This window comes from Diuraphis noxia, unplaced genomic scaffold (assembly GCF_037042655.1).
Source record: "Diuraphis noxia isolate RWA-SAM2 unplaced genomic scaffold, SU_Dnox_SAM2 contig0001, whole genome shotgun sequence".
NCBI lineage: Eukaryota > Metazoa > Arthropoda > Insecta > Hemiptera > Aphididae > Diuraphis > Diuraphis noxia.
In genome coordinates this window covers 96,647,054-96,663,411 of record NW_028301711.1, presented here as the reverse complement: position 1 = coordinate 96,663,411, position 16,358 = coordinate 96,647,054, and the positions used below count along the sequence as shown (strand labels likewise).

The following is a 16,358-nucleotide window of genomic DNA, read 5'->3' as shown; positions in this document are numbered from 1 at the left end:
TTGCAGTTATGTTTCTGTGATTATCTTGCAAGGGATGAAGTTAGCCACTATCGTCCGAAGTCGGTCGAACTATATAGAAGAAAAAGGGAAATAATGATTTATAGCTATGTGAAATTAAATCAAAGAAGAACGTTTTTCGGATATTTTTTTCCCCATGATTATTAGGGATTATAGTATATATGTAAAAAAATAAATATGTATTTGCCCTGAAGTGGCTATATGGTGGATATGGATGGTGATACAAAACTCCAAGGGAACGCCCATCTTGTCGTCCGTCGACAATAAAACGATACCTACTGCAGTGATTTCGCTCGGTCTGACGAGCAGCAAAAGAAAATTACCATATCCTGGGTACATATTAATAGAATTTTTCGACATGTTATTATCAATGGTAAGAAAATACTACGTAATATTATATATTATTATTTATTATACGCAATATAATCTCAAGATTTAGTAAAAACAACCAATAGGTTCATACAACTTACATGTCTCCAGAAATTCGCATCTAAGAAAAAATAAAAAACGGGACTTATTGCTTATTACTGCCTATTGAGAATCGAATAAATAGTATTATTATGATAATATGATAGTATAACTGGTCATGATACATTTCGATTTAAATTTGATACAAAAGATAAAAATGATCACTAAAACAAAAAAAAAAATAAACTATCGAGAAGAAAACAAAAATAAGATTGTATAAATAAGCCCTTCGATTAGATTAGATCGATTGCCGATTATAGTACTATACTGATGTGTCTAACCAAGACAAATGAGAATAAATAGATGATTTATGAGAGAAAAATCTTTTTTAGAATATTAAGACTAAAGAAAAACAAAAAAGGTGGTTACGAAAAATGACCAAACAAACAACGTTGCACTATATTCAGCTATACCGTTAATGTGTTCACACTCAAAGACCAGGGACCAGACATAATAGGAGGACAAAAGTCAAATTAAACAGACAGTCACAAAATAGAAACCTAATAAAAGCCAATGATGGGTAAGGCCAAGAGCATGATGGGATGATGATTGAGTTAAAAAAGACCTGGGATACTGGAAGCACTGAACGGAGAAGAGATAGCTATGGAAGCGACAGCGGGCCTAACATATGGCACCAAATAAGAAGAAAAAATATGGTTACTGATTTGTATTCATAAAATAACAGAAATTATATAAACATCGGATATTGATGACTTAACCTAAACAAAAAAAAAACCCCGCGAAAATACTTAATAAATAATTAGTATTGCAAAAGTCTAAAACATTTTTTTTTCGATTTAAAACAAAATTAAATTATTTAAAAAGGTTTATTATTTTATATTTTACTCTGTCCTACAACCAGCGCCCGCGTCCTGATATCATCTCTGATTTGGCGTTCGATAAATCCGATTTAAAATTTTAATATTTACATTTTATTTGTATATTGTTTTGCCATTTATGCATTACTATAGTAAAACCATGACAAAAATATAAAAAACCTACCTTAATATTTTAGGGGTTCATAATTTATAAAAAATAATTTTCCAGAAATTTCTTGAAAAAAATTTGAAATAAACATTAAGATTACGATTTTTAGTGTAACATTTCCCAAAAACTATAAAAATCCTTAAAACAATTAAAAAAATTCCTTTATTTTTAAAAACTAAAAAACATAATATATTCATTAAATTTATTATTCAATAAAATAAAATGTTTAATAAAACTAGTAAGATTCTGGATACGAAACAATCTACTTTTGTGTATTATATATTTATGTTGTCTTGCAACTAAAATATAATATTGATAAAATTTGTTTTTTTATGCAATAACTTATTCACATAATATATGTTAATTTTAAATTAATTCACCTTAGTAAAACTATAATAGACCTACATAATAGATTCTATTTTCATAAAGAAAAATTTTAAATTACGAATTTTAGTGTAAAATATCCTAAAATCTTTTAAATTCTCTAGATAAAAAAAAAAAAAAAAACAAAACTGAAAACTTGTATGTTAAAATATATATTTTAGTCAACAATATATAAAAACATACTTTTAATAGAACAAATATTTTGTTTGTAGCCACGAACAAATATTTTTCGTACCTACATTATATTATGTTTGCCTTAAAACTAAATACCTATAATATTTACATAATTCGTATTTTAAATGCAACATATTATGAATATAATTTATGCATTTTAAATTACTTTAATGCATGTGTTAAAATAATAATGAACATATAAAAACAATTTTTGGAATCGTAAATAAAAATGTTGACATGAAATTTAAAACTATGAATTTTAGTGTAAAATAAAATTTAAAAATCTAATATTCTAATATTCTATATAGGATTAAAAAAAAAAAATTATCAATACCAAAACGTTATAACATATTTAGTCATCAACAAATATTTTTAACAAAACACGCATTTACAATAATTGTTGTTTATTATTTGTTCGTCACATAACTAAAATTAATATCATATTGACGAAATATTTCTTTTGTCGATGCAATATTTTATTGATATTTTTCATGCGTTTTAAATTATTTAATTGATGATCTTTTTTTTTTATTTAAAGGAAATTACTAAAAATTGTATTTAAATTTCATCATCAAATCTTTTTATCTTATTTACCATACAAAAAATTAACTGAGGTAATAGATTCTTATATACCCTCAAAAAAAAAAAAAAAACTAGTCTACATCATATGCTTATATTTAATTGTGGTTTATCAAAATAAATTAAATTTTATACTTGCCACAGTGAGACGTTTAGATGACTTCACGTCCTAAGACTTACGATGTTTGTACCAGATAATTTTCAAATTAAAGATTCAAATTAAAAAAAAAAAAAAGAAAATGAAGAGAACACATAGGCAGAGGAAGGGAAAAAGAAATATTAATCTATAAGATTAGATAATATGGATAATATTTTAAGTTTCCGCGAAGAAGAGACTATGAACCACGATGTCACAATTCATCCTGTAAGACGGTGCCCTGAAGTCGACATCTTCATCTCTAGACGATAGTGTCACTTGACTTACAGACAACGACTGTAGGTAGAACCCGGAGGGCGGCGATGTACTCACACGTAGACGGATCAAGTCGTCCTGTTCCTAGTGGGCGTCAATTATTTTGCAGATTTTCACCGAAAGCGCCTCGGTAAAGTTCGTGTTATTACGCCCGCGCGAAAAGCTACCCGCTTCACTACCCACACAAGCCTCGCCGTGATCCGAAACTACTCTCATACAATCATTGTCAGCAAGAGACAAAAAACCACAACGCATATTCAATTTAATTATAAAAAAATAAAAATAAAAAACATTAGCCGATAATGGTTTATGAACACATTTAAATGAATGGATAGGCCAACTTCACTGGCATTCAAATATTAAAAGATAAAAACCATTAACCTGAGGAAAAAAAAATGTAAAATTCAAAACAAAAATATTTATTTCCAAATTAAATAAACTGATACGTGTGTAAATAATCACGATTGATTTTAAAATACTAACAAAGTTTTTTAATCAATCGGTCAAGATGGAGAGGTTGTGGGAAGTTTTTCCGCTGTATTTTTCAAATTAATTATACGGTTGGTGGGTCAATTTCATGTATAAAGCATAATATTTAGTAAATAGCTCTATTGCAACGGTTGCATAATTGTATAGTAATTAATAAAATATTTCAGTACCTATTGTAATAATTTATTTTTATTTTTAACAAGTTTTATTTTTACCTATAATTTTCATAACTCACCTTCACAATTTCATAATATTAAGGAAAGCAATCACTAACTTAGTGATGGTTTTCTTTGGTTAGAATATTGATATTATATTATCATCATTAATATTTGAATTAAATAAATTTCAATGTTTCACGTTTTTGTGAAATATTCGCCATTTGATCATCACATTCCGGAAAAAAAAAGTTTGGAGCCACCCTGCAGTTTTTAACTGATGTATATAATGTATTAGCATCACTCATCCCAAACTCAGTCACAAACACATTCACACGACACCCGACTCACCGAGATATTGCTATGTCTGCTTTTTGCAATGCGATTTTCGATGCTCTATGTGCCGCATTCACGGAGGCCTCGATACGTTCCTTGAGCTTGGCGGATCTCATCAGGAAATAGTGTTTTTTCTTTTGAGAAGTCACCAACACGTTGTTTTTGTACTTTCCCTCCTCCTTCGTGCCGTCCTTGAACGTGGTCACTCCGTAACCATATTTCTTATTGGCGAACCATTCACCTTCATACTTTAGCCCATCTGTCCTCTCAGCTATCCCGTATCCGGATCTCTTGTCGTTCTTCCACTCGCCCACGTACGTTTCTGTCGTGTTCACGTCCATGTGCTCATCCTAAAGTGAAATAATCAAAACAAAATTTTTTTTAAAATAACGCCAACATCTTAGACTACCCACCCAACACATATTAATATATTATCCCTTCCCAGCTCCACCTTCCCAACACTTTCTGTCGGTTTCACCCACACCGAAGTGATTACAACCCCGCAAAAACGGGGGCGAAAGCGCACAGTACCTCAACGATGAAACTGGCGTTAGAGTCTGTATTGTAGGACTCTCCCATCGCGGACTGAGACGATCCAGTGCTGATCCATGACGTACATGATGCTGTGCTCCTGATGCTCCCCGACACTTTCTTCTCCAGCTCGCCAGTGCTTCTCTGTTTTCGCATTTTGAAACCCTTGATAAAATCGACAATTGAGTTGTATCAGTTGATTTCATGTTAAAAATTGTAATTCATTTCACAAAGCCCCGTCATCGGGTTGCCCTTTAGAGATTAGATCTGTAAGTGAATTGAAAAGAGGGATACGTAAAATGGATGGGAAATTTGTCTAGAGTTAATAATGTTAACATGAGCTCTGTGCTTTGTTTGGAATAATTTGAACCTATGACTTTAAGCGCAATCACTGGGAAACATTTGCCTCATCGATTATATCTCTATTACCTACACCTATCACGTGGAACGATATTCGCATCGTTCGGTTGAGGATAAGTGTAAACGTATCTTATTTTATACAGTTGCCTATCTATATCTTATAAAATTATTGGTAGTTTGGATGTCGGCTATGTATATTTGTGTACGCTAGCGGCTGCCAATATAACGTCCAAGACAGCATAGATATGTTTTCAACCAAATATTTTACACCGGCGAATACATTCTGATATAACTAACATCAATAATTTGTAAATGTTTGTTTTGTACCGATGATTGACGATATACGTCTGGAAATGTCCACCAATAAACACAATCAACAATCGGGTATATATAGTTTACGACAGGTAAACTATAATCGATTATTTCGGATAATTTTCAAAACACAAATAGAATTAAATAAATATTAATTCATATTGGGTATATAGATGAGTAGGTACTGTTCCTATTGATTTACTTATAAAAAATGTTAAAAAGAGAAGTTGTCGGTGGTTGTAATGTTTCAAAGTACTTACATCATACGGTTCTGATCCACTCTGTTCCAAACAAAATCTATAATAATAATCACTATGTAATGGTGGCCATATAGAACCATGTAGATTTAAAGGATCTGGACTCAACTATACAAATGATATACAGATTGATTCAAATTATGTAAAATCTGAAAACGATTTTTTTCTAACTGCAGTTAGAACGAAAACGTTTCCATATATAGAATAAAAATAATTCAGAGTGGGCCTAACTATCAAGAATATTCAAGCTTTTATTTGATATCTATTTCTTAAATATAAGAATCTATAATTATTTTCAAGCACTAAACCATTTTTATTTATGAAGTAAGTATAAAGAGTTTTCCCAATGAGATTAAGTTTTTCTCAGTATGAAGATAAAAATGTGATGAGATATGATAAGAATGAATTTTCAATCAATGTCAATAGGCGACGACATGAAAATGATGATTTTAGGATTCAAATATGTATAAAATGTACAATAGTCTTAACCTAAAATATTTTACTTAAACACTGTATGGTAAAGTATTTGGGTAAAGTTATTCGAATACTTTTAAGTACTCAAATACTTATATTTAATTCTTATAAAAAATGCTTGGACAGAGTAATTTAAATGCGTTTGAAAAGTATTTGTATTTAGAATCAAATATTTGTTCATTTTCTATTTTGATTTTATTCATGTAATATAAAAATCAAAAATCAAGCGTATATTATGAAAAATTATATCTTAATTACTATGAATTATACACTCAACCAAAAATTATAATACTGCAACTTAAAAAACAGCTAAGTTTTTAGTTAGGTATCTACATCAAAATATGCTCTACCTATAAAATTTACATGAAACTGGGAATTTAGCTCAGTTGATTTATAAAGGAAAACAAATATATTTTTTTTAAACTTTTGAAGGATCTATAGAAAATTTTGCTACAGTATTTATTTTGTACTTAATTTTTTTTTAACAGCGTAATTAAATACCTATTTTAAACATTATTTAATTAGTATCAGTATCTATATGCACTTAAATACTTTTAAAAGAAGTATAATGGACTCAATAGTCTTATACAACAATATGCCACAAAAGGATTTTGGTCAAATGTATTTAATAATCATATAAAACTGTTTATAGGAGGAGGATTTAAAGTGATTTAATTATTATGACAAGCATCCGGATAAATTAAATGTTTTTTTTTTTTTTTTTTTTTTTAAGATAGGATGATGCCAAAAAATAAATTTAATCTAAGACTTTGAGACACAATCAACAAGTCGACGTATAGCAATATAAATAGAAAACACAAATCAAGTTTTGTTCGTTATGCACTTATGCGCGTGTAATGGATCTAAATTTAAATATTTTAAAATAGGTTCTCACTGCAAGTAATATGTTCAACTGCAATAGCTTTAACTCTAATACAATCAAATTCAAGAAGTCAGCTGTAAGTATTACGTAGAATCGTACGAAAAAATATTGTTTGCTTCACCCACTATAATTATATGGCATTGATGATACTATAGAACCAATTAATATATACTCGTATTAGGTACAGTTCATGCGATCGTCAAGATTAAACGATGTGGAAATAACTTTATGATAAAATGTAATAATATTACCGTTTACTAACGATGGCTTGACAACCGTTGGATATAATATTGTTACGTAGAGTAAAATATGCAGGTAATCTAAATATTTTAATTTGGCCGTCCGATGAACGATAAAGGGATAAAATTGGTATTGACGTGTGTATTGAAATAACATGGTAAAAATATTGATAGGTTAGGTTCTCGTATACATATATACATACATTTTTTTTTATCACATGGAAAAGCTTAGAAATAATAATATTTTTTATTAAAGTGAATTTGTTATGACGGGGGAATAAAACGTAGTTGGCCGCATGGAGACGATTGAACTGCCCAGTAAACACTACTTCGTTCAAAACGACTCATGTCAGTGAAAATAAATAATTAATAAGTTACTCAAATTCGATGGAACTTTGATTCAAATTGAACAGCGTTCGGAAAACGAGTTAAATCGGGAATCACCTATTTCCGCCAAAATTTGAAATGACCGATACTTGCTATCACCCGTTTCCGTGAATTTAAAAAAGGTTCCCGTTTCCACCAATATAATTGGTATGGAATAATTATTATAATATATTCGATATTTTTGGTAAAAAAGGAAGATCTTCATAGTTCATAAATCCTAAGTGTTTTGATCCATTTTTGATCGTAAAAATGTTTTAATAAATTTGAGTTCACTGAAACTACGTACACATATGATATGCGATAGTACATAAGGCAATGTTAGATACCAACGAGTGATTTGCGATAGTTGTAAATATTAATCTATGATAGTGTAAATTTTAAGCGTATACATACATACATATAATGTATATTAGGTATTTTATACATATTGTGTAATATAATATATATATAACTTAAATATGGAATCATCGTATATAAATCGATACGATTGAATAAACAATTTGTACTCCATTATAAACCTCCTGTACCTATTTATGAATAAGTGACTTTTACTTTATTATTATTAGTTATAAATTTATTTCCAATATTTAATGTTATATCATACAAACCATGTACAATTATTTCAAGTTAAAACTTAAGTATACCTTAAAAATAATTGGAATAACACTGAAATTAATACAGAATATTAATATATAATAAATAATACCATAGCACTATAGAAGTTGGATTGGCGGAAACGGGAATCGAACCTTTTTTGAATTGGCGGAAATGGGAGATGGTCGAATCGGTCATTTCAAATTTTGGCGGAAACGGTACATGCCTGTTAAATCTAATCGTCGATATAATCCTACAGAATTTTATAAAAACGAAGAATTTCCACAGTTAAAAATGTGCATAATTTATATTATTTTATTAATTTATTGGATTAAAATTTAAAATGAGAACAAATATTTTACACTAATAAAATAATTTAAATTGACAACACCATTATTATAATTTTATAGGTAATGTTAGTTTGACAAAGTTGGTTGTGATAGGTAAATATAGCTATTATAATAGGCACTACATTTGCGCCAAAGCCGCTAGAATAATAGATTTGTTTTCTAGTTATAACATATCATGTTTTACTCTCTTCCACATAACTACAACGTATTTTTTTAAATCTATTCTACAGTCAAACAAAAAATCTTTATTTCATCTCATAGAGTACGGGTTTATGCATATAAAATAAATAATTGCAATTCAATAGAAATTTCAACTTGAATTTTGTAACTGTGTTCCACGAACAAGTTAAATTCAATCACTGATTCAACCGACACAATTTTACAAAAAACGAAGAGTTTTTTCACGGTCAAAAGTACCCAGAATTTATCGCATCAAAAAACCTTAATATCTTAAATAATGTTCCAATATCTAATGTATTTTTTAATCAGACATATTATATCCATTTTATATTAAACATTATATTATTATTATTGCACTGTTTTGACAGAATAGGTCTGTTAAATCATATTGAAAAATGTTCAGTACAGTAAACAACTATTTTAAACGAATTTTGAATATTAAACGAAGATTTAATTAAACAAAATTGAATTTCACAACACATATTATGTATTTTCATTATATTTTTTAGATTCAAATTTTGTTATGAGAAAAAATTATAGCAGCAACACACCCAATCTAAATCAACATGACCACTATTTAAACAATTTTATGATGAACTACATATAATTATATATATATATAACTATTTTAATATACCTTTGTTGTGAGTATATTAACAATTATTGATAATAATAATAAGCTGGTTACAAATAGAGCTAAGATATCAATAACCTAAATAACACACAAAGATGCCCTAAAAATACCAAAAATAATATTTTTATTAGAGATATCGTTTTAATGATTTGTGTCAGAGCAATTTAAAATATGAATTGCATACCTAATAGATAATAGTAAACATTTAAATTTTAAACTTAATTTACAGAAAAATAAATTTATGAAATTATAGAAAATAGATTAATGTAAAGTATAAATTTATAAAAAGGATACGTTAAGTAAGCTTTATTGTACATTAATCTTGACGATTAATCGTCGTCGTAATTTATTTGTTACCTATATTTTAATTCAGTGATTACTGATTAGTCACTACATACGAAAAACGGTTCGATGACGTTAAGTCATCTTAGCATGCTCATAGAAATAATCTAATTTGATAGTTAACAAAACAAAATCAAAAAATCGAAACTATCTCATGGCTATAAATAGCGTAATTATTCAATGATCTTTTTTTATATAGTGGTAGAAAACTTAATTTAATATACATTTTTAGTAAACATTTAAATAGTCTATGGTACTTCGTTTTTAAATTACGATAAAATATCAAAAATCGGATGAAGTAATTAGTTAATTTACCAGTGAAAATCCAGCATCGTAAAAATTTTCAACGCTTATAAAAATGAACACTACTTTTTTTTGTTAAGATAAAAAAAAATGCAGGAAACTTTTTATTAAAATGTATTATGAAGTCACCTATGAAAACAAAAACTTTTATGAATTTATAACTGAAAAATAATTTGCAAATTTTGGGATTTTGATGAATATTGTCACACTCTCGGTTTTTATTATAAGAATCAGAATATATATTTATGTATATTATTATATTACGTTAGTTAAATCAATTTTAAATTTTAAATCACAATTTGTTAGGTATTTTAAAATTTTAAATAACTCCTTTCGCATGAAGCTGTTGTAACGATCATCGACAGAAAAATGCGTATAGAAATCTCAGTATTTGGTTTTATTTAATATTATAATCGTGAATTACTTGTAACAAATCCAAAAAGTTACTAATTCAACAATTATCAAAATTAATAAGTTTAAATTTTTAAAGTTTTTGATTTCTCCAAAAATGTTCACAGAACCTACTTAAATCTTCATTATATTTTATTCCTAGATGAGCAACTGCTCTTTGTAAATCGTGTGTTATGATAATAGTTAATGAAGAACCAGAAAAAAATTCGAAATCATTTGATATCTCAATAATTAGTTTCACACCACCTTGTCATCTGAGTAAGAAGGATATCTATTGAGTCTATTATGGTAATTCAAACATTTTTTCGAAGAAATATTTATCATATTATTATTTGTTTCATAAAGTTCAATTTTTTTTTTCTTATTGTTCCTAATTCCTTTAAAGTTGTAAATATTTGTTATATTTAGTTACTAATATTATGAAAGTAATGTACTTTTAAAATAATAACCAAAAACAATATTTACATCTCACGGAACATAATTTTCCTTTATTATGTAATGATAATAATTTATCATAATATATTGAGAAAATTAAAAGTACGTATTTTATTTTAATTTAGTTTTGTAAGTATTTTTTAGTAGAAATATCTAATAAATTGTTAAAGAAAAAGTCACACTATTATGAAAGACCGTTTTTTTAATTTAGTTAAGTGACACAGGTAGACACAGTGAATGAAATATTATGAAATATTACGACTTGAGCATGAGAACTGTTAGCGAGTGTGCGTAACACTTGTATAAATTACATTTAACTATGTCAGTTTGAAATAATGAATTTTAATATAATTTTTTTTTTTAATGTATATTTTGATGAAACTACCTTTAACGTCATTGTAATTCTTCCTATTTTTTTCTCATGGACAACAACAGTATCAAATTATAATTTATACTTTAGAAAGTGTCCCTACAAACCTTGTCTTCTAAATTTTCTTTAAAATGAGACTAGGTAACAAAAAATAAAAATAAATTCCCCCAATGCGCTATTAGGGCCTTACGAATAATAACTACCGGAACCTTGTGGACTTCAATTTTGGGCTGAATATTCATCATGAATATTCTTGATATTTGACATTTTAAAAGTTTGGATCCATCGAATAATGATTATTTATTTCATTAAAACTTCCGTATAACGGGCCATCTGTTAAACGAATATCTCCTTAGGTGCATCGAAAAAATACCATCAGTACCGTATAATAATATAAATATCTCGTATTGTTAAGTCTCTATTGGTGCTTGAATAGGGAAGGGGGTTGTTCTTGTCATATTTAGCAAATATTTATCCATATCTTTTCTAATTAAATTATCATCAATGAGATGTTAAATATTTAAGTACACAATTTTTTTTACACCTGCACTGGTCTCCCTATAACGGAGAAACTTTTTTATAAAGGAAAATTAATTTGCTACCAATCGATGCCGTTATATATGGAAGTTTGTTGTTTTTATTTATTTGTAGACTTGAATCCACAAACAGATTACTGAAACTAATTATTTACTATAAGTTTTGCTCATAAATCAATTAATAATTTGGTCGAATTTTATTGGACATACCCTGCGTCACCTAACATATCGAGGGCTCCATGATGAACTAAATATTATTGCCGTCTTTATGGCACGATTAATATGAACAAAGGTCCCTAATATGTGACGCCTCAGGACAAGTGCTATAGGTATACGATGATTACTATTAATATTAGACATGAAGATGTATCGGTTTAAATCAACTTTGATAACGTATATTAATATGCGCATTATTGTACCATTTAATAGGTACATTTGGTGCATTATAAAACATGATTATAATATCATATTATGAAACGTATCACCACCCCAGAAATCGAAACCAAAAAAATCCTTGAACGTTAAAAATTAATAATTATCATGATGGTGATCGACGATGGGATTTTTTCGAATTTTAAATTCATTTTTTACGATGTAAAAAAGTAAACGATTGTCAAAAATAAAACTGCTAAGAAAAAAAAAATATTTATACATACATATTATACTTCATTAACTTCCTCCACTGTTGAGCATAATATTTTTTAAATTATTACTTGTAGTAATAACTCCAAATGAAGCCTTATTAAAAAAAATCACTGCTTGAGTATTTAAATAGCTTTATTCGACATTATCTTTCATAGTTTATACTTAATGCAGAAACTCTCACGTGTATCATCCATTCCATTAGGAGATTTTAAATTATTATTGAATATTAAATCATTAATAATATAAACAATCATTACAATATTATGCCTGCGATGATGACAATAATATGATTGATGTGAAATTTATCATGCTTTTATAATCAAACAAAATAACAACGAAAAATATTTAATATTTGTATGGTATTTATTTATTATAAACTAGGTATATAGTAATTTTTATCGACTGAAAAAACTCATTATCATACGACGATATTATTTCCACGGTATTTGTTTAAAATGTATCGTTTAATAAAGATTATAATTTAGAAAAAAATAAAACGTCAGTTTAAAATATTTCATAATAATTTGGTTATGTGTGTTTTTTTTTTTAGTTCTTATAAGTGTGAGTGTTTTGGGGGGGTCACTGCAGTAAATGTAATAAAATAATGTTGCCTTGAAATTTTAGCAAACTATTGCTGATACTCTGGTCAATATTGAGATAACTATCTTATCGTACTTATAACTCACTACCAAACAATAAAAATAACTTCTTTTACCTAGGGAACTATATGGTTGAGTATATCGATGAAAAGCTTTCGCGAAATCGAATATTTAAAGTAGATTTGTCGACTTGAAATTGTAATAATTATTATATTTTGTTATTTATTATTATTATTATTTTTTTGTACACCTAACCTAAATGATAACTAGTTGACCTAAACGATTTTAAATTGTATATATTATATATATATATTTTTTTAACACTCATTAACACACATTTTTAACCAATCCTACTATTTGAAGTTGACAGTCCTAAACCTATAAAATTGAAAAAGAATATATGAGCAACTAAAATGGAACAAATTCAGCACCACCTTATAAAACACCTATTTTTCAAATGGAACCAATTCGACATGTGGGATTTAGGCACGGGAATCAGCCTTCAAAATCCCGTACCGCGCTCAAACCCACAACGACATTGTTACTACCTGTTAAAATGCGATCAAATTAGCTTTTAGACTAATGCAAATTAAATAATGTAATGTTATTTTTGTTAAAATATAGGCACGCGATACGCCCATATGCAATAAAGTTTTACAACTGTCAAAACATTCGTCCGAGTACCGCCCAATTACGGTCGCAAGTTCATATAATAAACAATATATTTTTAAGACAACACGCGTATAGTTTTTTTTCTTATTTTTATTATTACAATTAAAAAGGCGAAGAATCGCGGGTAGTACAAAAAGTGATTGATGGTTATTAATTTGGCAAATCGAACGTCCCAGAAATGGAACACAGCGTTGAAAACAAGAAGCCAAAAAACAAGCCGATGGCCAGTTTGTGTCATGAATTAATCAGGAAGAAGTGACCGATGCCAAGATAAATCTCTAGCCGTTTACTCTGAGTCAGCGACGGTAGACAACTTAAGTACGGTTGACCGAGATTCACGTAAAGGGGATTTTTTTTTCAATTTAGTAGTTCGCAATCATTAAAATACAAAGAATATTTGATTACAATACAGCGGACTGATTGTTTTTTCACACACACGAATGATAATATTAAGCTTCGGAAAGTATATTATAAGACTATTATGTGCTTTGTAATAGAGTCGCCTCCAGGAATATACGAATTGTATCTCATAATTTTAGTAAATACACATAACACTATAAAGTTGCCTCAAATGATTGAGAATTTATAACTCATAATCTTGGATACGAGTTGCCTCCCCAAAAAAGTCCTCACTAGTCACCTTCAATACAGAATTAAGTAATGGTTCACTATAGTGGATACTTCACTAAAATATACCACCTAAATTAATTAATTTTTTCACACTTCATATCATACTGCGTTATAATTATAATAAACGAATTGAACAGTAACATATATTTAAATTTAAAATAATAAAATTTAATATCGTGTTACACAATAATTATGCCAAACAATTCAGAATTCTAGACATTTTGTATTTTATTTTAGTCATCATTGTGGTTTTGTTTGAAGTCTAGGAAGAACATCCTTCTAAAACAAATGATAATAATGAAATTGTTGAACAAGTTTTCCAGATATTTAGAAATATACATTTATATTATACGATAAAAATATTTAGATCTTAGGAATAAGATAATATTATATCACTATTAAATATAATTATGTAATTAGTCAATAAAAAACATTGCGTTACGTAATCAAAACTATAAACATAATATAATATATTTGTATAAATATATTATTATAATAATATTTAATGACTTTTGAATCGATAAAGAATCACTTATACACTTATAAATTTCATATTGAGAGGCACAAGCAGTGGGCTCTTTTCGTTATTACGATAAATAATATAATATTATGGTACGTACTTACGTCAGAAAACAACTCGTAGGTATATATAGTCCTAAGCCAATTAGTAAAAAAATAATCGACCTTTTGACTTCGAGAAGTAAATGCAACAAACTGATTGCCCAAAATAAGTAAATTTTCAAATTTTCACACAATTTAAAAAAAAAACAAAGAAAGTACCATGAAGGTCAAAAGAAGAAATGTTAGTACTTTTTGTTAAATTAGGTACCTAATGACTTGTACCTAACTTTAAATATGTTGAATATTTCTCATATTTAATATGTTTTAATTTCAATCTCAAATAATGTGTATAACATGAAACACTATAGGTACAATCTGAAAGTATAATAAATAATACCTATTTTTCATTTCATCAACTGTCCTATTAATTTTTATTTATTATTTTAGATTTCGAACGGACGAAAGAATGTATTGGTTTTTTAATTATGTATTTTCCTTATTATTTTTTTTTTCAATGTCATTATCATTGAATAATCAGTTTTTTTTCTCCAATCTTCAAAACAAAGGTATAAATTTGGGGAGTTAAAATCAGAAACGCATAGTACTATTCTTTATAAACGAAAAAACTAACAAAACATAAGAAAAAAGGGAAGGTTTGTTTCTCAGTTAGTAACTCGACAATTCAATATAAGGTAATTCTCATAATATTAAAAATATGTAATCGCATTTTTTTAGAAAAATATCAAGCTTAGATTTTTCAGAAATTTTAATTCCATCAAAATATAGCGAATTCCTTCAATCAGCAAAAAATATTTATCTCAGAACTTAGAAAATTCTAACATTACGTACTTACATTATTATTTACAATTAAACACGATTAAATTTTAATATAAATATAAACCATCCAAAAACTATAATTTGGTTATCAATCCGAAATTGTTTTTTGTGTATAATCATTTATAATTGAATTCATAAAAAAAGTATTTAAATCTAAAACTTTGTTATTTTTAAAACATAGTGCCTAATTATTATTTCTTTGTTTTGTTTTATATACTTAATGTTATCTTTGTATTTCTTATCGTATTGTAAAATTGTATTATAAATAAATAATCAACAGATCTATTAAAGTGACTAACTTTTGATTTGATTTTTGTTCTTAAATAGGGTTCTTCAATAAAAAAAATAAAAAACACAATTTTATCAAATTGATAATTATTAAATACATTTATGAAATAATTTTGATTTAAAATATAAAGTATCCTTTTCTAAACTAAAGAAATAATTATTTTTTAACAAATTTTCTTGTACATACTAAAGTAGTATGATAATTTAAACTATTTTTACAATAATTAATATTCTATGTGCTAATAGGTTTATTATATTTTTGTTTTGGTATTAATTACTTGCTCATTATTTTTGTAACTTTACAATTTTTCCTTGGTCCATAATAGTATCTGGTCATACATTTTCGTATTATCATACGTTTTCATTGTGAAGACTAGACATTTTTACCAAAATCATTCCACCTGTGGTGTATATTATATTACACGCTGCAATTTAGTTTGGATTATGTATAGTTCTTAATAAAAATTTGGTTAGGATTTAAATTAACACGTGATAATACACACCTCAATAATGTTAGATAGAAAAC

The 16,358-nt window shown here is 27.3% G+C and overlaps 1 protein-coding gene across 2 annotated transcripts in view; it reads right to left on the bottom strand.

The window, feature by feature from the left end:
* Positions 1-16,358, bottom strand: part of jp (junctophilin) — a 280,595-nt gene that overhangs the window by 164,248 nt on the left and 99,989 nt on the right. For both annotated transcript variants that reach the window (XM_089218689.1, XM_089218688.1), the window contains exons 6-7: positions 4,534-4,698; positions 4,018-4,352 (exon numbers count right to left, since the gene is read on the bottom strand). In XM_089218689.1, the coding sequence (XP_089074815.1) occupies positions 4,018-4,352; positions 4,534-4,698 (500 nt within the window). The remainder of the gene's footprint in view (positions 1-4,017; positions 4,353-4,533; positions 4,699-16,358) is intronic.